We start from the raw sequence: 24,089 nt of genomic DNA, 5'->3' as shown, positions 1-24,089 counted from the left end.
TTATTATACTTTAAATTATTTTGATGTTATTGCATCACTTTACGAAGTGGTATATACGTAATTGCATCAGTTTTAGTACCTATTTAATTAATTTCAATCATGACAGCAAAAGATAAGGATGCTTGTTTCTTTTAAACTATTTGATGAAAACGTTACATAAAATTGGGGTTGCATAATCATCCGAAATTATTATTATATTTTTGACTGGAAATTACAGGATTTATGCAATTTTAGTTTAATTAATGTCATATAAAACTGACTGCTCGTACAAGTTTGCTTAAAACATGCAACTCAAAAAACCCCAAAATGGCAGCTCAAGAAGTAGATCACGCGTGTCCTGACCTTCTTATATAGACCTTGGAACAGTCGGAAGCGCGGCCATTTTGGAACCATACGTAACATTAACCCTTATTTCTTTTACTACGATTACTAAAATTGAAGTTCATAATTTAAGAATTAAATTATAGTGGTAGAAAATAATATAAAAGTATTTATATTATTTATACTCGTACAATTTCAAAACTATTTTCTGTAATAATTTGTTTCTGACTTAACGGATATTTTGATATTATTGACGACAAAAGTTTAAAATCATTGATTTCCTTACCTGTCCATTATTTTTGTTTGACGGAGTTGAATTGTTTGGACCACGTGGCATGAAAAATTTTGTCAAGGTCCTGATGAGAATGTGCAGACAACTGAACGTGTGAAAGAAGACCACTGAGTCAAGACCGTTTACACGTGCAACTATCTATGTTGCTGACGTCAACGGACACAAACCATTTGTATGTTGTGATTGGATAATTTAAATTAGCAAGCAGTGACACTAGTGAGACTTTATTAAACTAATTTTTTATCATTTTTTCGTTAGGGCGTGAAATATTAAATTGTACCGTAAATGGTACTTGAAATATTATAATGTAGTGAAAATGTATTAAAAATCTAAATGTACTTTCAATTTACTGGAAAGGGCAAAATGTACCAGAAAAGTACAAATGTACTAGGAACGGCAACACAGGTATTCAGAAAGACACGAAATCAGATATTTTCATATGGTATAAGTCAGCATGCTGGCTATCGCGGGAACTTTGGCATGCCTGTTTAAGTGAGGTTATACATCCCATTCTATAAGGCTTATTAAATAAACGAACATATATATACTAAAATTGTGCAGCTATCAGCCTTACATCAAAAACTACAATTGTGTATCTATTTTCTTCATTTTTTCTTCTTTCTAACGATGTAAAATACTCGTGGAGTACCGTAAGTGCTTTTTATGTGTATTTTATCGTTATATGAATCAAAACGCAAAAATAAGCATATTAAATTTAACAAACTCGCCGTAAATTATTTCAGCTTACATCGGATGTTTGTGAAATTTGATATTTTTGAAGTCAGGGTAAATGGTCTGTGAACCCACACCGACAAACTACAATTACTACTACTAATGGCAATACATAGTTAATTTTTTACTGTCTTGTAAATGAAAAGTGTTTTCCTTACTTTATGCTGGTCAAAATAGAATGCTATTATTTTATTGTATATTTTTATTGTAGGTCGAAACACAATGGTATTATTTTATTGTCCTCTTTTATTGTCAGTGGAAAAACACAATGCTATTATTTTATTGTATATTTTTATTGTAGGTCGAAACACAATGGTATTATTTTATTGTCCTTTTTTATTGTCAGTGGAAAAACACAATGCTATTATTTTATTGTACTCTTTTATTGTCGGTCAAAACACAATGCTATTATTTTATTGTACTCTTTTATTGCCGGTCAAAACACAATGCTATTATTTTATTGTACTCGTTTATTGTCGGTCGAAACACAATGATCTTATTTTATTGTGCTCAATGCTATTATTTTGTGGTACTATCTTTACATCTGAATAATTTTATATTTTAATAGCAGTTCAACCTGTATCCCAGAAGTTTCTGTCATGCTGGTCTTTATTTTATTTTATTATTTTTTTTCGATTTGCTGCATACTGATCATATAGCAAGAATTCTTAAGATAAATTTTGTATAATTAGTTAGCATAAGAGTTCAGGAAACAAGTAGCAGAAAAAAATGCTTCCACTTTTCAATAGCACTTCCTTCACTTTTGGTTTAACGGAGGCTTTACAATGATGAAATGTTTTCTATTTATGTCCTATTGATATTTGTTATTTTATATATTATTCACAATAGTATAAAGTAAATTTCTTGTTTAGATGTATATCCAACGTTAGAAGAAAGCTCGTTCAAATAATCCTGTATTAGCATATGCTTCAGTAGCAACTAATGGTAAGAAAAGCAAAATAGGTATGAAAACGGAATGTCACATTACAAAGCTGATGTATTGTTTTTAATTGTTTGCCATATAGCATTAATTGCAGGGCATATACAAAACATCACATTATATCATGAAGTAGAAATAATATAATTCTACTTTGAAATTATGCATTTCATAATTAACATAACTATTATAATCTTTAACAATAGTTAAAGTTTACAACAGTTATGTTTTTATTTTACATTTTTACATAATACTATTTATTTTCTCTATGTGACAGTGATTTTATTCAATACATTACACTGAAACTTGGCAATATTTTGTAATAAAAAATTATAATTATTCAATAATATTGCAGGACTTTTATATCTTTTAACTATATGCTAACAATTATAGCTTTGAGGTTGAAGTTTTCAAATTTTCACTGACAGCACTAGTTTGTTTTCCTTAAACTCGAGAACAGAGTTAAATATCTAAATGATTAGATCAAATACAGAGTAGGCTCTGATTACTTGTTCAATGACTTCCGGCATGTATCTTAAAGCAGGTGATTTTAATTCATGTTTTTCTTTGCAACTAAGTTAGATAGGTCGACTTCATTGTTGTCAGGAAAAGTATAATGTAGAGCAGGAGTCTCCAAAGTGGTCGATATCGACCCCCAGGGGTCGATGTAACATTATTGGGGGTTCGATGCGACTATGCGGTCGATTGGGGGGGGGTCGATGGTAAAAGTTGAAACGAAGTGTTTTTTTTTTATTTTGCTCGTACACAAATCACAAATTTGTTTTTTTTCTTTGCTCATACACTTGCTCTTGTAATAAAACTTCATGTGAGGTTTTGGAAAGTTGTTGTAGGTTGATGGTTAAAAACAGTTTTGCGACCCCTGGGCTAGACTCACAATGGGAACAACTTGGTAATATAGATGGGACCGAATATATCTAAGGAAACTGCCCTCGAAAAATTCCTGGGATTGATCGCTCAGATTCGATTCCGGATTCTCCTCATAGAGATAGGATGAAGCCTTTAACGCCTCGGTCATGTGGTTATCGCTGCACTTCGATTAATAAATTTAGTTCTTAGAATGTAACTTTTCCATTGACTGCGTTTCAAAATGTGTTGGATAGACGTTTTTGAGATACCGACCTCAAGACTCACTTTCTACACAGATTTTTTTGGTATTCGGTGATACGTTTCCTATACTCTTTCTTCCTTCGTGGAGCTTGTCGATGTCCTAATCATCCGGAACGCTTCTCGTTAACATTCTAAAGAGTTTCATCGACTTCAAAGTTATCTCTAATTCGAGTAATGGTAAGTCGCATTGATGTTTTGAAACTGTTTAAAACTCCCTCCTAAACTGTCTTTGCACTTTAACTGTGTTTCCACACTTCCAGTAGCATTTTAGAATGTATTTCCTTTGTTGAAAGCTTAATCTAACTTCTATTATTAATTATAATGGCTGTAAACTGGAAATAAAAAAACATCAATTGAGCTATCACCTGTTAAGGTGTGTATATGTCAGTTGTGGGAAAGCAAAAGTTCAGTGAGAGACAAAATGTAGGTTTTGCAAAATTCATGGAATCAGCAGTTCTGTAATTTTTTATCCTGTACCGCAGTTCTGAACCGCGATTTTATTATACAATAGAAAACAAATATTGAATTTGTTAATAAACATATTTTTACAAAATTGTCGAAATAAAATTGTAAAAATAATAACAAAAAGCCGAAATTAACACTTTCAGCAAGAGTCGCATTTTCCCATATAGTTTATATCAGTGATGGGCAAACTTTTTAAAGAGCGGGCCAAATAAAAAGAAGAAAACTTTAGGCGGGCCAATGTAATTGTAACCTAGCGCTGCATCTGAAAATCCAGGTGGCGCTATAAAAACATGTGCAGGCTGTCCGCCATATTTCTTTTTCTCTCTTTCGGCTACGCTACGCACGACGAGTGGATGTTCTGTACCGAAGCATGCTTGTAACCGATCGAGCTTTTACTCAATAAGTGTAAAACAAAATTTTGTACATGATTGTAAATAAACTTTCATAGTGAGATATAAAGCTTCGGTTATTTTATATAATCAACGAACACTCAAGTTAAGTGGTGCATCAACCACCACAGCCTGTATTCTTTTTTACTCGTCAGATTAGGAATAATGTCGCGCGGGCCGGATAGAACATTTCAGGGGGCCGCATCTGGCCCGCGGGCCGTAGTTTGCCCATCACTGGTTTATATAGTTTATAGGTATATATAGTTTTTGGGACACCCTGTATTTATTTCCTTGATTAAAGAAATAAGTTACAAAATGCATCAAAAGTTTTAATTCAAAATATTTATTTTAATCAAAAAAATATTTATTACATAAACCACCCTTGTGTCAAAACTTTAGAAACTTAACTTTATGTATTTTGTCTGATAATTTTCCTATTGTAGTTCCTACTTATTCATGGACAAATCTAAGCAGCTAACAAACGAAGAAAAAATGAATATTTTTGAAAAAAAGTGACTGTGTACGTCAATAGAAGATATTGACAAAGAATTGAATATATCATAAGAAAATTGTGCCATTTCTTATCATCCGAGTATAGCGATAAACGTGACAATGGAACAGTAAAATACTCTTTATACACCATAAAGTATTATTTACAGTAGTCCCCCCTATAACGCGTAGATACGTTCCACGTTATACGAATTTCACGTTGTAGCCCACTTTTCTTTACACTTGTTTAATATTTACTTTCATCGAAGTAGAGGAAGATAACTAGAAACAAAGTGATTTCAAAGATATTACTGTAGTGTATTAATTATTGATTGTTCAATAATAGATTTTGTTCTGTATAGTTTATTTCCCCAGAGACAAATTTTCAGACAATCCTTGTTTCCTCTGATTATTAACTTTCTCAGTTATTGGTGCAAATAATAATAATCAATTTAAATCGAAACGAACAACGAGTGTTGAGTTTAGTGTTTTGCCGGTGTCAGCGGAAGATACACATGAGCAAATGTGGCTGGGGTACGTCACACCCGACCTCATACTCGGTGTTACATTTTTGAGTTGACAGTAAATTTATGAGTTATAGTTATTTATAGTATTTTTACATTTATTTCTAGATTTCTCAAATGATAGCCTTCGCATTAGACAACAAAACATGCATTATGCAAGGGAAACTCGAAAGTGATTACTGATCATCTGGGAGAACCTTCATTACCTGTTTCCAAAAAAGTGGGTAGTAAATATGTCAGATGCGGTGACTGTACTAAAAAAACAGATAGAAAAACAAAACATTGCTGTTCGAAGTGTGAGAAACCAATATTTATGAAGCATGCGATTTTTATGTGTGAGATTGTGTTGATTTGTAGGTGTAATGTTGGTGCTGTGCAAATTGATCTCATAAGAAGTTTTAGTTTTTTTTTTCTATTTTTATAATTGAAAGATACTATAGTTATGTTGATTAACCAAAGAAGTTGTAATTTTGTTAGAATTTTATATGAAAAAAAGTTAAACTACAAAACTTGTAGTTTTTCAAAGAAAATATAGGGTCTTTCTTATTTCAATAAAAAAAATGCTTTTCATTCTTAAACATGATATTTTATTTACACATCTTGTTGAATAGATACTATTATTATTATCCCAAGTAAAAAAATACTAAATACACAATTATAGTATAAAAAATTCTGCATCGAAGTTTCGGGTATCTCCTACCCACCTCATAGCTGGTGTGACAATTTCTCACCTCATTCATGCCGGGTTAATAAGACATCCCGGAAGGCATTCCACTAAGCAGATTCGCCCAACTGTTGCCTTGCCATAACTTAATAAAAACGATATTGAATAAAGTGGATATGTATGAGGTGTTAAATTATCATTCCATTGTCAAACAAAATTATCATTAAAAATAAAAAAAAACAGTACAAAAAACGTTTTTATTATTAATTGTAACAAATGATTATAAAATCAACAAATTCATACATAACATAGAAATAATTACACACATCTTCAAGATTCTTCATTTATTCTCAAATAGTTGGGCATTGTTTAGATACTAATTTTAATTCTGAGAACAGGTTACTATATGAATACGATCCTTTTTTGTTACTCTTTACACTCTATTCACAGCTTTTTTCACCTGACTTTTAATACAGTTTGTTTTGCCAATAAACATCAACAAGAACCTCTTCATCATATGCCACGGCGAACTGAAATACAAGTTGTCCTCCTTGTATACGGACAACAGAAAATTCTAGACTTCCTCAGGCCAGGTCTGCGCAGTCAGTCCTCAAATGTTTCCTTCTTATATGTGAGCCATTGTGGTCTGAATGGGCTTAACGTTCAATAGACGTACTGGCCGTCCCACTTTCGGAGAAGTTACTTGATGGAACAAGATATAGAGATAAGATTCTCAAACCTCACGATGTTTGTCATTTTCCGAGGGGCTATAAATAAACTGTTTTTATTCATAAACGGTAAGAGAAGGTCATACAGTTCTCTGCTGAGCGACGATTTTCTTCAAAACGAAGTTATTCAAAACATGAAATCCTAGCATGTTCTCTTGACTTAAACCTGATTGTGCATGTGTGAAATGGACATAAGAGTGATGCTCGCCAGCCTCCACCAAGGAACATCGCTGACCTGAAAATTATTTTGTTGCAAGATTCGAAAATCGCAAAACATCACCATTTATGTTTGTATTGCAGCAAGGGGTAATTACTCTTCTTATTATTTAAACAATTGTAGAAGTTTTTTTCTATCAGCAACAGACAACTCCCTCTTTTACATTCTCTTTTCTCCATTATGTATTTTTTGAATAAAATATGCAATAAAATATTTTTGTGTGTTCTTCAATTGTTTCCTTTATACGAAATAGCTTTCTAACTGACTATACCTATTTCCGATTCATTCTGCCTTTTGTTAAGCACAATATTCACAGAAATAGCCATTATTCTTAATTTTTGGACATTAGTGTATATTCATGACAAACGATATGTCATTGTAAGATAGTAGTGAATGACTTATAATGACATAAATACTGAATAAAAAAATAATATTTTCTATACACTTTGTAAATTTTGATTACTGAACCGTCTACAATGTAATATACTAATTAAGCGTAAGATTTTATATTCTATTATAAATATTTCATTTAAAGATTCGAGAACTGAATGTCAGAAGTATGTTTTCTTTATTTCACATTAATTATATATATATTATTTGAATTATATAATTATGTTTAGCTAAATAGACTTTAATAGGTTAATATGCTGATATATATTAAAATTACAAAATAGAAAAATTATATAATAGAAGAATTATATAATAGATAGTATAGAAGAATAGAATAGATACATATACAAAGCGATACAGTAGATATAATTATACCTATTCTATTTATTTATCTGAAATTTTATACAACTTTAGAGGAGCTAATAATACATTACACTAGTATACTTGTTTTAAAACACATTATTTATAAAAAGTGCTATTTTGTAAAAATAGCACTTTTTATAAATAATTTTATATTGAATTTAATGCAAAGGATTAATTTTTAACAATAAATTATATTTCAATAACATCATGTTGTCAAAAAATTATAAAGCAACATATTTTAAATATAGAATTGCATTAAAAATTTCATATTATTTATGGTATATATCATGATAAATTATACACATTACAAAAATATTTATTACATAGATATAAATTTTATAAAGTATAATGTATTGTTGAAGCGTGCGAAGTCTTCAATCAGTTAATAGAAAATTTATTAAATATAGAAATTGTGAGTAGCAGGGGGTCACCGGGTCGAACCCTAATGACCGCTTAATCTGCACGGGTCGGGAAGACCCGCTCTCGGTTGTCGGATGGCTTGTTTTGTCGGATGACACCAATATGTGCAAACCGAGGGGATAGGATAAGAGTTTCTCCCACTTACCGGCGCGCTGTCAGAGAGTGGCTATAGGAGGGCAAAAGGAGTGGGAGGCGTAACGAAGTCATGATGAGATGTCGATAGTACTTATCAAGAGTCATTAAATTAGGAATAACATATTTAATATAAACTTAAATATAAATACAAATACATTAAGACTACACATTAATCCTAAACAACATGAAAGCGATAATCATAATAAGTTCCGAGTCGCGACAATATCGAACAACGAAGTCCGTCTATCCCGTAAGTGAGACCACCAAAGGTCCTCAACACAAAATAATTCTAAGTCCTATCCAAAGGAANGTTTTGAATAAGTGAAATTTTGTCTAATCCAGAAATTCGAATGTTTTTGTATTTTGGGTATATCAAGAGCTATGCTATTAAGTTTGATATATTATAAACATTGCAATTCAGTTATCTAAATATATAAAATTATTTGTCCTGACTGATTGTATGATTGATTCATCATCGCCCAGAGCAAATAGCTGAACCTAAAGAGGTGAAAGTTTATACACAGTTAGGTACGTCATGAAAACGCACGTTAAGAAGGGATTTTTCGAAATTTCCCCGTGGGAGTAGAGGGAGGGCATTAAGGCGTAACCTGAAAAACGGCTTCTACTGTTTTCAAGTACGTTTAGTCTTCATTGAGTACTTAGGGGTATTAAATTAAATTGATAACATTTCAGACGTTCAGTTATAAATATTTTGATGTATTTCGATTTTTTAACTAAATGTTCGAACAGTTTTAAAATCGAATTTGTTCGATTTTAAAACTGTTCGAACATTTTTAAAACTTCATATTGTTTCGATTATAGAATGATTATAAACGTTCCAGAAAATTGATCAAATCGAAAATAGTTCGTTTGATTCTGAGCAATTGTCACCGTTCTCGGCAATAGTTGTTAAATAACAATTACTACGGTTGTCGAAATACTGAATATAAATGAGGCTTGCTTGCAATATCTGCGTGGGCAAAGTCGTGAGTACAGTACATAGAGATAAATTAATTTAATCAAAATCAGTCTAGTGTTGCTTATATGATATAGACAAAAATAAGAGTTATATTTTACATCTTGTATATTGATTGAGAAAATAAATCTAGAACACTTCAATTTATTTTAAATACTGAGAAGTTATTTGTTTAATGATAATTTCCAAGATAAATATAATTGTTGAAATTGTATGTCCAATTATTAGTATTACGAATGATCCAAACAAATCATTTAATGTTAAAGGACGAAAATCATCAGGTTCTACGAACAACGACTGTCTTTCATTGCTGTAACGAAGTATCTCATCAGAAACAAATTTTTCTTGTAATCCTGCTTCAAGGCATCTTCTCAAACTGAAATAAAAATATATGCGAAGAAACAACATTATGTGTTAATTTTAAAATAATAAAATAATTTACGAAACACATTTTTATTCATGTAAAGTTAATTTTTATGTATTTTGTTCAAAAATTATTTTTAGGTACTATTCATATACTCACATTTGATCAAATTCTGTTTTTAAGGGGAAATTTTTTCTTAGGCCAAATGACACAAATTGCATAAACAGATTATCTGTAGAAGACAGATAATTTTCCTCTCCTATTGTCTTAACATTAAATAACACGATGTTGCTGAAACTTATAATTGCAAACATCCTTTCAAAAAAATGTCTTTTTTCTATTTCCACCAATTTTCCTTCGGTAAGAAATTTTTTCATAGTAGCAGTTGATTCTGTTTCTCCTTTCTGTTATAAATAAAGTTAATTTATTAAATATATTAATTTTAACGTATTGACATAAGATATTTTATTATGCAATTATTTGCACTGTATTACACACGAAATACGTTGATTTTTAACTAAAATGTCAATATTTAACAATAAATAAAAATCCACACAATACAGGTTAACATGTAGACAGGGTTCATCTGTTAATTAATCACTAAAAGAATATGAAATGTCTGACACTAACTTTAGATTCCACGTCCCAGAACCCAACCTGATGATTGTGTTAAGAAATTTTCAGAATTAAATAAATTGCGTATATTGATATAACCAGAAAAATACAATCAGTTTTATGTATCAGTTTAAAGATAAACGCTAAATAATAATGCCAAATATAGAGAAATGTACTAAACTAAACTTTGAGTCGCCACGGACCTAATAGCCTACAATTACCAAATATAGGGTTTTAAATTTAAACGATAAAAAACAAACTTTTTATCAATTTTAATTATAATAAGAAGATAATTTTCTTCTCGGTTGTTACAGAGAAATAAAGAAACTTGCCTACAATAAACGAAAAAAATATTTGGCTTCGTACAGACTCTTAACTGGTTTTCTTATCGAAGAGCAGTTAATATTGTCTTACCTTATATAAGGGTACCAGATTTCTTGTTGACTGGGTTTCAATTACTTTCGAAACATACTAAAGTTGTTAATAAAAATTACTCATTTTTTCGGAACCTCAGGCGTGTGGAAATAAGCCTACCTTATTTAGGTAGTGTTCGAAAAAGAACAAGAATATTGTTATTAAAACAGCTTCGTGATGATTAATATTAAAATTGTTTAATACAGTTTAAAATCTTGTTAGTGTTTGAAGTCACCAGAGTAGATTTTTAAAATAAAATTTTTATAGCTCTGATTGACTACAACGCATCGCCCATTCAAGATTCGTTGAATTGAACTATACTACTTCCCTCTCAAATTCCTTCCTTCCATACTTTATGTCGAATATTGTAGTTAAATTATCTTTAATTTAATTTCTATAAAAGAATTTGATTAGAGATGTCAGAAGAATTATTTAAATTGTACGTAAGTTATCACTATTGTTTTCTATCGTATAAAGTTATTGCTCTTAAAATCACTTATAGTTTAACAAGATAATTTAGTCATACACAACTGTAGAAAATATTTAAACTGTAGACATGGAGTTCTAGTCTTCGTTTATTGTAGATTTCAGCTGCATTATTGTAATTTTTCTGTTGCAATTTAAAAAAAAAATAGACAATAAATTTTCACTGTCAACCGTATGTCTGTCTTTTCTTAATCTAGAATGTGAAGATAGATGAAAGCCTAAACGAGAAATATAATTCGTAGGGCAGTCAGTAATTCACGTTATTTGAATTAAAAAATGTCCCCTGAAAGGAGTTAGATAGATGACCATCATGACTGTGTTGCTAACAGGAAAAGTATGATGTACAGTGGACAGAGCAAAACTAATAATTTGAGGTAGAGAGCATATATTTTAAATTAAATAAGTTTAAAAAATATGACTAAAAATTAAGAGTTGTTAAATATTATAGATATTTTCGAGTCTGTTCATTTATTAGGGCAAAGAGTGTGGTTATATCTATTTTCCTGCAATGTTAATTTTTGTAATCCATTCGTTCTTGCTTCGCATTCTTCAAATACCCGAAAAACAATCGATGGTTACAGAATTAGAGTTATTAGCTAATATTATATCTCAAACATCAAATACCTTAATCACTACTCCTATTACTGATTTCATATTAGTACTCAAAGTATAATGTCCGTTCTTTACAGCCTGAAATAAATCGGGAAATGTCCTAGGTACATCTTCTAAACCAGGAAATGATAGAAATGACATCAAACATCCGCTATAGCTATATACCAGAGTAGATACAGCAAGAATCCACATGATTACCAGCAGTTTGCGACTCTCTCCAGCAGGTTGAAAAATATTATTTTCTAAATAAATAATATATTTTATAATTATTGACATACTCAGTCATGTTTAATATTGTTTAAGTGTTCTCTATTGTACAGTTTTATTAATAATAAAAGTTAATACAGTAGAATCTCGAAAACTCGGCCTAATGTGGACCGAAGGGTGGCCGAGTTTGTGAAAATGCCGGGTTATCGGGAATGGGGTTAAAAAAAAATAAGTACGAGTGTTTCCTCAGAAAATACTGTACTGTACTTGTATGTATTGTTTACTTGAGAATATAACAGAGAATAAACTGCCCAAATACCCTTAAACAAAGGAAAAGTACGTCCTTTATGAAGGCATAGAGCCTTTACTACATGAAAATGAAAATTAATGAATACACTGTGTACAGTAATTTACCTGATAAGACAGACCGCAGAAAAATACTTTATGAGAGCTTTTATACTTTTATAAAACTGTCTATAATGAAAATTAATTAACTAAGGATTTTTTTGCCCTGCCAGGGTGTGGCCGAGTTATCCGGAGTGCCGGGTTATCGAGAGCCGAGTTTTCGAGGTTCTATTGTACCTCTTAAAAATCTTAAATTAATATTAAATGACTTAAACGTATTCTTGCACATGAATCTGAATTCTCTAACCTATAACTTCTCATATTCCTGTTCATTCAACTGATTAGTAAATTTTATTGATGTTATATGAATGTTATTATTAAATACGAAAAAATACTACCAGGTATATTTGAATAATAGCAAAAGACAAGTTTTCAGTAATCAAAAGTTTTTAAAGGAAACGATGTAAAAGTAATAAATACCGTAAACGGTAGTAGCCAGGTACTTTATTTATTTATATATTTAGCAAACAAACTTCGATTGAAAATGAAATATGGAAAACATACATTATACAGAAGGCGTATTTTTTAATTATAGTATGATATTGGGAATCCAATTGTTCGCTAGTTTGACACGTCTAGTAATTCGACAGTAGTAGAATTTCTGGTATTACCTATGTTAATGCGAAGTCGTCGACAAACTTTTTACTAGTTTAAACGACAGTGTCTGCTAGTTTTGAAAACATTTCCAATAAATGTGGAATGATATGGAACTGAATACGAAGGGGACACGATATGAAGAATTGTTACATTCAGTAACTTAAGCTACTCAAAAAAGTACAGTATCTTATATTCTTATTTGAAAAATACTGTGTAAGAGAAAAATCATTTTCCCGAAATTCTCCATTAAATTAACCCAGTTGGCATTTCCATTACTTGTGGTATTATATTTCCTATTACTGCTATATATAAAGTGACATCTTTTACAGAAGAAGATACCATTGCCTTTTCAAAGTTAATTTCTTTTATACTTATATAACAAACTAACTGGATAAAAATACTACGAATAATACACATATTTAATAATCCAGCTAATAAAAATTAATAAATTAAAATCGTTAAGAAACGATCGAAAACGTTTTTAATTTATTAATTTTTATTAGCTGGATTATTAAAGGTATGTTTTATTCGTAATTTCTTTTATAAATAATAATCCTTAAAAATAAATAATTTATTTAAATACTTTATTAATAATGGATAGAGACGAGTATGAGCAAAGGAAATACTCACCAGAGAGGAAATATGCAGTTTAAAGTAGTAACCGCGAGTATCATACGAATGAAACCGGTATGATAACAAAATAAAAAAAAACAATTCAATGCAATAACACTATGAAAAAATACTTAACGTGTAAATAAATGATTTGAAAATGAAACATATTTTAAAACATTTTACAGAAATGGTTTTCTGTTTTAAATGTTATTTGCAAGTAGTGCAAGTAGTTTTAGATAGTATTTGCAAGTAGTTATTTGCAATCGTGTGAGGTTGCAGAAATTCTTATATTTGAACTAGACTTTAATATTAATATTGTTCGAGTTACGTAACAATTGTTGTTCTTAGCTACCTGTGAAAGTTACCCGTTACATTTTCTCGAAGGCAACATGACGCCTTCTCGTGAAGTATTCATCTCTGGACGGCCAATATCGTCCGTGAATATCGCCAAAGACTGCCGAAAAAAGTCAGTCGCCGTTTTAGTCCTTCCTGGGGAAAGAAGTCGTTGTCTATCGTTCTGACAAAGGAAACCCTCACCGATTACTCTCGGAATATCATCGACCAGCCTATTTGGATACTTTTCCTTGTGCTAGTGGATATTATATTGGAACTAATCACCAAAGGAACTGTTATATCAAACAACAAGAGCTCCATCGGAGATCACCATTTATCACCAGGTATTTATGCAACTCGCGCTCGTTATGTGAACTCTCTCTCTCTCCGCGTCCAAAACTTAGAACCTCTGTATTCTTTCCCATTTATTTTTGATTAAATCCTTGTTAATTGTTAAATGTAGTTCGACTCTGTTCCACATGCTGTCTCTCGATCGGCTGACATTACGAATCCGTTTGTCCACTTACGGGACCGCTCGCGTGACGTAGTAATTGCCGTCTCGGCTTCCGTGTTCTAATAAACACGGTGGTGTCAATCATGACAGGACAGTAACGAGGTGCCGACCATAAAGGTTACAAAAGGTTACTCGTCAATTATTAAATGAAACTAATAAAAAAATTAATACGAATTTCTATTCACTTCGCAGATTTAAATTCTTTGTTTGTATAGAATCTCGAAAAACGGAAAGCATTTTAAGGCAATTTACTCTACTTCAGTTACGTTTTTGTTTCTGTTATATCTTCACGGCAGAAAAGAGTTTTACCGTTTACATACGTGCCTGAGAATGTAAACAAATAATTTTTTATAAAAAGCGTTACTTTTTTTTAATTCCGTTCAGTTTGTAAACATCGATAATCGTTTCGAGGTGATTGTTATCCCGAATAAACTTATAAATTGAAGGAATAAGAAATGTCTATTTTAATTAGATATTGTTTAAAAATATAAGTAGTAATTAATCTTCTTAATAGCTATTTTGAATTTGCTATAAATTTAAAGGCCTTATCAGATCACAGTTTTCTTTCTAATCTGTAAACTAAATTTTTGTTTTAACTGAGGTATATTACCAAGTGATTGCCCGTATTGTAAGATAACTCGTGGGAAGATAGTTACAGAAGTAAGATGGTTACGACTAGGGTTTCTCATTTCCCGGTCTTTTGCTTGTCCCGGGATTCCGAGATTAAAGTGAACTGTTTCCCGGGATCCCGGGATATCCCGGGATAGAATTAATTATTTTTAAGGTATACAAAATATCTTGAAATCAAATGATATAATTATTTTCCATTTTTTAAAGTAATTTTAAAGTTCTGTAACCTCCAAAATCATATTAATAATGCTGTGTAAGGTCTATAGGCCTATAATAAAAATTACCTTTAAATAACGTAGAAATTTTCACAAATAGAAAAAAATTAATTAAAGTTTGCTGGAAACTGCATACAACAACAACAAAAAAAAATTTTTTGAATTGAGTTAAAAATTAAAAAAATGAACTTCTAATTTAGAAGGTAATTTTCGTTTTTTAAATAAAATATAATACAAAATATTGCAAACTTTTATAAGATTTTAAAAAGCAAAGATGGTCAATACTCCGATAACTCACTCTAATTCTTATTTTAGTAATGAAAAGTCTTGCCACCGAGAATGCCCTTTCCGATTCAATTGATGTGATTGGAATAGTGTTTAATGCATTTAAGAGAAGACAGATATTATGTGTTTTTTCACCTGTAGCCTGGAAGCTTTCGAGTTCGTTTTCGAGATTGTAGTACTTCTTTCGCTCTCTAGTATTCTTGATTTGTCTACCTTGGCTGCTTTAATAGCGGCATCAAGCTTAGAGCTCGATAATTCGGCAATTCATTTGGCTTTAATAATCAGGTTTATGAAGAAAAACTTCATACTTGCAGACTTTGTACTCGTTTGTATCCTTGCCCAATTTGCACAATCTGGCGTCAGGCATTTATTGAAGCTACTGGGCATGGTTAAAACTCAAGACAGCGTAAGCACAATTATTCCAGATATTACAGGTTCCGACAAGTAAAGAATTTTTATAGTCCTGCCACAAATAAGCTATATATTGATTATTGACCATTTGTGACATGCTATAACGAGCAAAAATTTAAAAAAAAACTAATAGGTAGGTTTAAAATTAATAAATACAAATGTATTCTGACAGTGAATGAGTTAATTATGCTTTCTATTTGCAAAATTCCTCAACCTTAACACAAAATAAGAAAAAAAGTGAATTTTTAAAAAATTTGCGGGATTTCCCGGAATAAGAAAAATTTCCCGGGTTAAAAAAACAACCGGGATCCCGGATTCCCGTTTGAGAAACCCTAGTTACGACCTCAATGTTCGTGAGATTTTCGACATACAGTAGACCCCGTATAACGCGAAGATACGTTCCTCGTTATACGAATTTCGCGTTGTTGGAATCCTTGGGCTGTGATTGACTCACGTATTTGACACGTGTGAAGTTTATGGACTACGGCTGTTTGAAAAGTTCTCTTCCATAAAATTAATCGATTCTAGACTAATTCGACTCAACATTTCCAAAACACGTATAATTTTTCGGGAATAATCCGTATAAAGTACGCTATAAACAAAAAATTGTAGGATTACTTACCGAGTGTGCACCATTCGACATCGCCGTTACTCAAGCTTGTTTTCGTCGCGGAGCAACGCACCAAACCGCGGCCGCGATTTCTGATGTTATTTTTCTGCGAAAACTTCGCTGAACTTTTGAGACATCATTAATATAAATAATTTTTATCGCCGTTGAAAAAGAAATGTTTCTTTCACAAGAAATGTATAAAATTACAATACTGTATTAGACTTACGGTACCTAATTTACATACTGTACAGAAGATAGTTAGCGTAAAATTTCCGTAGCGTGGCGTCAGGCAGCGGAAAGCATATATATAATTATAATAAAGTTACAATAAATTAAGTTATTATATAATTATATATACAGTACCTAATTTATATATAATTTATATATAATACTGTACAGACGATAGTTAAACTCAACTTACCTGCCTAAACTCTCCGTAGCATGGCGCTAGACGGCGGAAAATAGTTCGACTGCTCGTCCGCGTTGACAAGTTGGCGATGACGTTTTAAAGCGTTTTACGCGCCCCGTTATACGAATACTGCCGCAATTTTTTCGCCGCGTCAGAGGAATCTACGTTATTGAAACCCGCGTTATAGGGATGTCTTTATATCTCTAAAGCTGCATTTACAACACTACGCGCATCAAAGCCTTCCTGCATTTTAACCTGCAGCATTTTTTCTATAAATATTAATACCATTCAATATATAACGATTTAAAAATTTATAGGCATGAAATTAGCATCTGAAATTATTACATGCTTGTCATAGAATGCTATTTAGCTGCGATAACCTAAGATAATCGATAGTTTTTCCAACAATAATGAAAATGGAACAACTTGTTAAGTGTATGTGTAAGTGAAACAAGAAGGCAGCCACACTCAATTCCGAATCAGATAAAAAACCATCTTATTCTACAGGTTTAGGAAGATGGTATTAACTATCTTACCCCAACATACGATGGAAGACAATTAATATTATCTTCCCAATCTTACCCGTGTTCCTGTTATCTAGTGAAAGTCTGATTTTGCTCTGAAATAAATTTGATATAAAAACTTCTTCATCTGTTTAACTATAAACTGCATAACCAATAATCTTTCTGGTGTAGAAATAATATTTATACTATAGCATAATACAGAGAACTGCTAGGAGAAACCTAAAAAGCTTGATTCTAAAGACAGCAATACTGTTGTCGCGGCAGGACGATTCTTGTCTCATGTGATAATTAATTAATTTTCGTAAGTCTCATCTGACCTTCTTGTTCGTATGCCAGGTTTCCGTCGTATCTTCAACCAAGAGTACAGTAGTTCACTAAGTCTGTCTTTAGATTTTATTCGCAGAACAACCAATAAATCTACTATATACAATAATTCGATAGAAAGAGCATTCCGCTATGTTCTCGCACATTTTGGAACTTAACACCACCGTTCTGGTGTTACCAACTTTCTACAATATTAATATTAAACATTAAATATTAACAAGAAAAAAAACCATAACGCCCGCCATCTAGTGGGATGAACGGGTCAACTGTAAATGGGTTCGAGATATGCGTAATTGTGCATTCAAGAGGATTGCCTGTAGATATCCCGTCTTTGTCAGTCATCGATGAACCAACATCCTTCAAAATATCGTGTTTTCTTCCACCGACCAGTCACTTGGACAATCACAGCTTGATCTGCATTTCCTTTTCCCACTACACAAGTACTGTCAGCAAATTCATCAGAGACTCAACTTCGGCACGTTTTGAAGAATTGCGCCAAATTCCACTCATAAGTACATGACACAAACCACATCCAAAAACACAATATGCAGAACTAGTTTTTTCGGAGTTTAGAAGCCGAAAACGGCCAAAAAATTGGGAAAGAAAAAAAGCCAGCCCCCATTACTTTTCTCGGAAGAGAACAAAGAAACGAATCCGTCAAAGAGAGTCGACTAGTGAAGATAAACCAGCCTCTTTCAACAATGCTGATTACTGTTGCGTTTGTGGCAAGTCCTGCGAGTGAATAGAATATGTAGGATGCAGAAGGTGGATGCATGAGATCTACACTAAGCGCGCAACCTTCTGCCCCAAGTGCGACGAGATTGAACTTAATGATGACAGCACACAAATAGAGAGAATTCAAATGAGTCTTCTGAGTTGTAAAATAATTAGTTAATTTTATTGTTTATGTTTTTGATATAAATAAGTTATATATTTGTCACCTAATGTACATTACATGAAAAAGCTCTACGTAATCATTTTTCTCTTTGAGTTTTTCTTTGATTCATCTTTCTCTATATTTTAAGAAAAGATGGAATTAATGTATCAGTATTTGGATAATTTTTCTCCAGTAGATTAACGTAATAGATGAAAACCATGAACACCCTTAAGACACCCGAGATATATCTTATGTGCCTGATTATGGTTTGTAAAATATAAATCTCAAAAAACTAGTCTTATGCAAAAAAAGTATTACCCACTTCTCCAGAGTTACTATACAGGAAAAGGTGGTATTATGGAACACTGCGGGTATTATGAAACCACTCCATTTCGAACTGATAATAAAGACGAACTGTAGCGGATTGTGGCTAAACTGAACTAGGCAGACAACTATAGCAAAGAGAAAACCCGTCTCACTTCACTTAAACGGTTGTCCGTAGTGAATCAGCAAATTTGTGTTTTTCAAAATTCGAAAGTTTTGAATGCTAAGTGAATTTAATTACAGTAGACCCTCCTATAACCCGGGTTCTTATAACAGAGATTACTATAACGTGGCGAAATATTGCGACAGTATTGATATAAAGACGCTAAAAGGGACTCGTAAAACGTTGTCGCCGACTCGTGTCGAGACAGGATTGTCGAATCTGGACCAACAGTAGACGAACAGCCCTACAGAGATTTTAGGCGAGTAAGTTGAGTTTATTATCGTCTGTACAGTATTATATATAAATTAGGTACTGTATATATAATTATATATTAACTTAATTTATTGTAACTTTATTATAATTATATATATACTTTCCGCCGTCCAGCGCCACACTACGGAGAGTTTAGGCGAGTAAGTTGAGTTTACTATCGTCTGTACAAAATGTAAATTAGATACCGTAAGTCTAATACAGTACTGTAATTTTATACATTTCTTGTGAAAGAAACAATTCTTATTCAACGGCAATAAAAATAATTTATATTAATGATGTCTTTAAAAATCAACGAATTTTTCGCAGAAAAACAACTTATCAGAAATCGCGGCCGCCGTTTGGTGCGCTGCTCCGCGACGAAAACAAGTTTAAGCGATGGCGACGTCAAACGGTGCATACTCGGTAAGTAATCCTAGAATTTTTTGTATATAGCATAGTTTATACGGATTATTCCCGAAAAATTATACGTGTTTTGGAAATGTTGAATCGAATTAGTCTAGAATCGATCAATTTTATGGAAGAAAACCATTCAAACAGCCGTAGTCCGTAAACTTCACACGTGTCGGGCTGCGATTGGCTCATGTATTTAAGGTTTCCTATAACGTGAAATTCTTATAAAGCGGAACGTATCTATCACGTTATAGGGGGGTCTACAGTATTTTTAAAACATAAATCGTGTAGCTGTAGGTTTACTGGTGCATGTATTCCGTTCCAGAGACTTAGGAATACATACTAATCTGTGTAATAAAATTTAAAATTTGGTCTTGACAGACATAAGTTAATTCAAGATGGCGATTCCACTGGTGCTTTTAATGTGGACCCCATTGGTGCTTTTAACATAGAATGCAATTCCTCCGAACTCTCTATTTGCAAGCAGACATTCGTCTAGAGCAATTTGTGAAAAAGACACTAAGTAGAAAGCCAATTCTTCCCGAGAATACCGAAAAAGAGCTGCTGGAATATATATTGTTTATGGAGATCATATTTTCTATTATAAAAGCAGTTTTTCGATAAAATATACTGAACAAATAATTTTGTAATTATTTAACATTCTTTGTACTTTCCTATTTGTTTTTGGATACATTAAAGCATTTTTTGAAAACATATACCACATATTACCACCCGATTTTCTCTGAGCCTACTTCCTGACTTTTGGTACAAAAGCCTTCAAAAACCATACTTATAGTTACACTAACGAAAAATCCAATTAGGAACATTTAGGAACATTTAGTTTAATAGTTACCAGTACTTTTCGCACAAAAAGTGTGGGTGAAGTTATGATACCCTGTTTACAATTCACTAAAATAAAAATGGGGTTCGATAATTCCACCTTCTCTACATATTGGTTTAATAAAATTTTTATTTAAATATCCTGAAGTGATAAGTTCTTTAAATTTATAGCAAATTCAAAATAGGTTTAATTAAAATATAGGACAAAAAAACTTATAATTGTAATATAAGCACTACAGTGAACTGTAAAAGCATTATGGCTGACAGGTCTTGTAAGACGGACAGCAAGGTCAATTCTGAGAAAACAAGCAGAATACCTATATGAAAAGGCCCAATTATCACGAGATTGGTGAGGTGAAATTGATAGATCCGATAAGAATAGTCTATCCGAAAGTAGAAAAACAATTAGCTAATGCAAGATGGTCCAAAAATCTTTCGATGGTAGGTGCCGTGTATTAGAAATACGTGAGAGGGAGGGAGAGAGGTAGCACCAGAGTCGAACTCGTGTTTCTATTTCGGCTTATCTCTGAAAATAAGCTTACAAACTAACGTAAGTAGAAGAAATGCTTCATAAATTTGTCGATAACCGTGGAATCGTTATTAAATGCAGCAACCAAACTTCCTTGGGAGCGACTCAAATTGACAAATCGTTCAAACAGGTTTTGCAAAGTAATGACAATCGATTTGATCGAAATTTTGAGAATGAACAACAGGAAGTAATAATTCTCAATGTAAATCCGTCTCTGTAATCCAAAAAGCACACTTTGGTAGCGGTATCTGATAGCAGGATTACAGAGACAGATTACATTGAAATATTCCAGAGAACAAGACGATTAAGGAAATAATAAAATGGTTGTCACGACAAAGGCATAATTTTAATATTCTATCTAGAACAAGCGAGAAATGTCATCTTCGTGTTAAATGTAAACGTTATTAAATATTTTACAATTTGAAAATTTTAATAAATTGATTTTAAAAGAAATCCATTATTTTAGAAAATATTATTTTTAATATAATTAATGTATTACTAATATTTAAATATATTGCATTAATTTAACATAAATTTTAAACTATTCATTTTTAATATACATGAAAGACAATAAAAAGGTCTAACCTTTATTCGTAAACGAAGCAAATAGAGCCATCACGATGTCATGTAAAGAAGTCTTTTTATCAGAATAAAACTTTGCACTCACGTTAAAAATTAAATAAAAAAATATCGATCCAACGAAAAAAGTCATGATTGTTGCAATCCACACCTGTATAAAATAATAAATTAAAAGTTACATTTTACACCATTCTTTAAAGAAAAGAAAGAAAATGTTACAAGAGTTATAGAGTTGTATCAAATGTAAATGTGATCACCGATTTTTAACATGAAACACCGGGAATTCAAAGGGAAAATGAGTTTATTAAAACTATGTAAATATTTTTGTTGAAGTTCCAAGAGTGAGTTTTTGCAATATTTGCTATCATTTTGACAATTCAAATACTTTAGAATGACCACTCCGTTCCTCCAGTACGCAAGCAATGACGTACAGCTTCTTGGACTACTTCATTCTTTCTAAAATGTATTCTTATCAAACGAACTTTTATGAAATCAAACAAGTGTGTTTGAGAACAGTAGATGTGTACTGCAGGGAAATGATAAATACAGTAGACTCCCAATAACACGGTAGATATGTTTCGTGTTTTATGAAATTCATGTTGTACGAGTCCTTAAATACATGAGCGAATCAAAACTCGGCACGTATGCAGTTTACAGACTACGGCTGTTTGAAAGGTTTTCTTCCATAAAAGTAATTTATTCTAGACTAATTTGGCTCAACATTTCCGAAACACGTATAACTTTTTGGGAATAATTCGTATAAACTATGCTATAAACAAAAAATTGTAGGATTACTTACCGAGTGTGCACCGTTCGACGACGCTATTGCTTAAGCTTGTTTCTGTCGTAGAGCGGCGCATCGAACGGCGGGCGCGTGTTTCCTGATAAATTATTTTTCTCTGAAAAGTTTACTGATGTTTGGGGACAATATTAATATAATTTTTACGAACGTTAAATAATTAATGATTTTTAGTAGGTCCGCTGCTCGTTTAAACTCAACGGTTTATGCAATATCCGCTATTGGTCTAGATTCGACCAATCCTGTCTCGACACGAGACGGCGATGACGTTTTACCATATCATACGAGTCTCTTTTACTGGGTTTATATGAATACGATCGCAATTTTTTCGCCGTTATATACGAATCCGTATTATATGAATCCGTTTTATAGGGAGGTCTACTGTAAATCTACAGCATTTATATCTCAATGCATTGGGTGTTCGAACGTGCAAAATGACAATGGGCATTATCTTAAAGAATAATGACTTCTCTGCCATCTCTTGTCACGTAATGCATGAAAAAGTTGTTTTAAACAGTATGGAAATAATCAGTATTCATTTTTTTCAAGATTAGAAAATGTTCCATTAGATATCAATCGGTATTTCAGTAGACTATTTTTATGATTACTAATTTTCTAATTTTCGACTTTCAAGTATTCGACCCCTATTCTGAAGGACCGTACATCAAGAATCTCATAAGCTGCTGAAGACGACTATAAATTTCGTATATCGAGATATTCTTTTTTCCATAAGAGATAGTTGCACAGTAACGGAAAGAAGCATATGTCCGATAATATCCTGGGATCATTTGCAATCTCAGTCTTATAAACAACGTTATTAACACCCTCGGAATAATTAATTCACATAGTAAAAAAAATTAATGAAGTTCAGTGTTTTCACCGATACGACAGAAGCAGTTGATTGCGAAATTATATAACTATAAACAGCAAAATTAGCGTTGAAGATGTTGATGTTATTGAAAAGGCAAAATGGCAAATTAGAGAAAAATCTGAGTTAGGTAAAGGGTTGGGATGGAAGGTGGCGAGATCGTGAATTATAGCAAATTTTTCTGTAGAAGGATTGTAAGACGTGAAATTAAGCCAAAAGAATACATAGTTATTTAAGGAAATGAGTGTGATTTTTCCTGTTCATGTTAAACTGTAAGAAATGTAAGACTTGGTAATACATACCAAGTCTTACATTTCTTGGACGAACAGTGATTGTGTGACCAGTACGAGAATGACTCACAGTACGGTGTTTTAAGTATAAAAGATAAAAACGATCAATGTTAGGAAGAGGAAAAGCTTCACTATCTTCTAAATGTTGCAATTCATTTCTAAGATGTGAATGAAGTAATCAAATATCCAAGAAGCATGTTCAGTGTTTCGATATCTAAGACATCCCATAGAATAAAGACGTTAAATAAAGTTAAAAAGTTTGCCAAAAGAGAAGTAAAGAATGTTTAAAATAACTTAAAATATTTTCTCGTGTTTCTTTTAACTTGGATATCATTTCTGTAGGCAAAAATATTTATATTACAAATAATTATATACTATAAATATAATATGATATTTTCTTATAAATAATAATATTTTATA

The 24,089-nt window shown here is 31.9% G+C and overlaps 1 protein-coding gene across 1 annotated transcript in view; it reads right to left on the bottom strand.

The window, feature by feature from the left end:
- LOC111641652 overlaps positions 1-24,089 on the bottom strand; it is a 47,160-nt gene that overhangs the window by 18,693 nt on the left and 4,378 nt on the right. Inside the window, exons 5-8 of the mRNA XM_023387853.1 lie at positions 21,719-21,863; positions 11,674-11,903; positions 9,694-9,938; positions 9,405-9,546 (exon numbers count right to left, since the gene is read on the bottom strand). Of these exons, the coding sequence (XP_023243621.1) occupies positions 9,405-9,546; positions 9,694-9,938; positions 11,674-11,903; positions 21,719-21,863 (762 nt within the window). The remainder of the gene's footprint in view (positions 1-9,404; positions 9,547-9,693; positions 9,939-11,673; positions 11,904-21,718; positions 21,864-24,089) is intronic.

The sequence above is a fragment of the Centruroides sculpturatus genome, unplaced genomic scaffold, assembly GCF_000671375.1.
Source record: "Centruroides sculpturatus isolate CEXI.00-Female unplaced genomic scaffold, Cexi_2.0 scaffold1139, whole genome shotgun sequence".
Lineage (NCBI taxonomy): Eukaryota > Metazoa > Arthropoda > Arachnida > Scorpiones > Buthidae > Centruroides > Centruroides sculpturatus.
The sequence above is the reverse complement of the archived record's forward strand: the minus strand, read 5'-3'. Positions and strand labels throughout refer to the sequence as shown.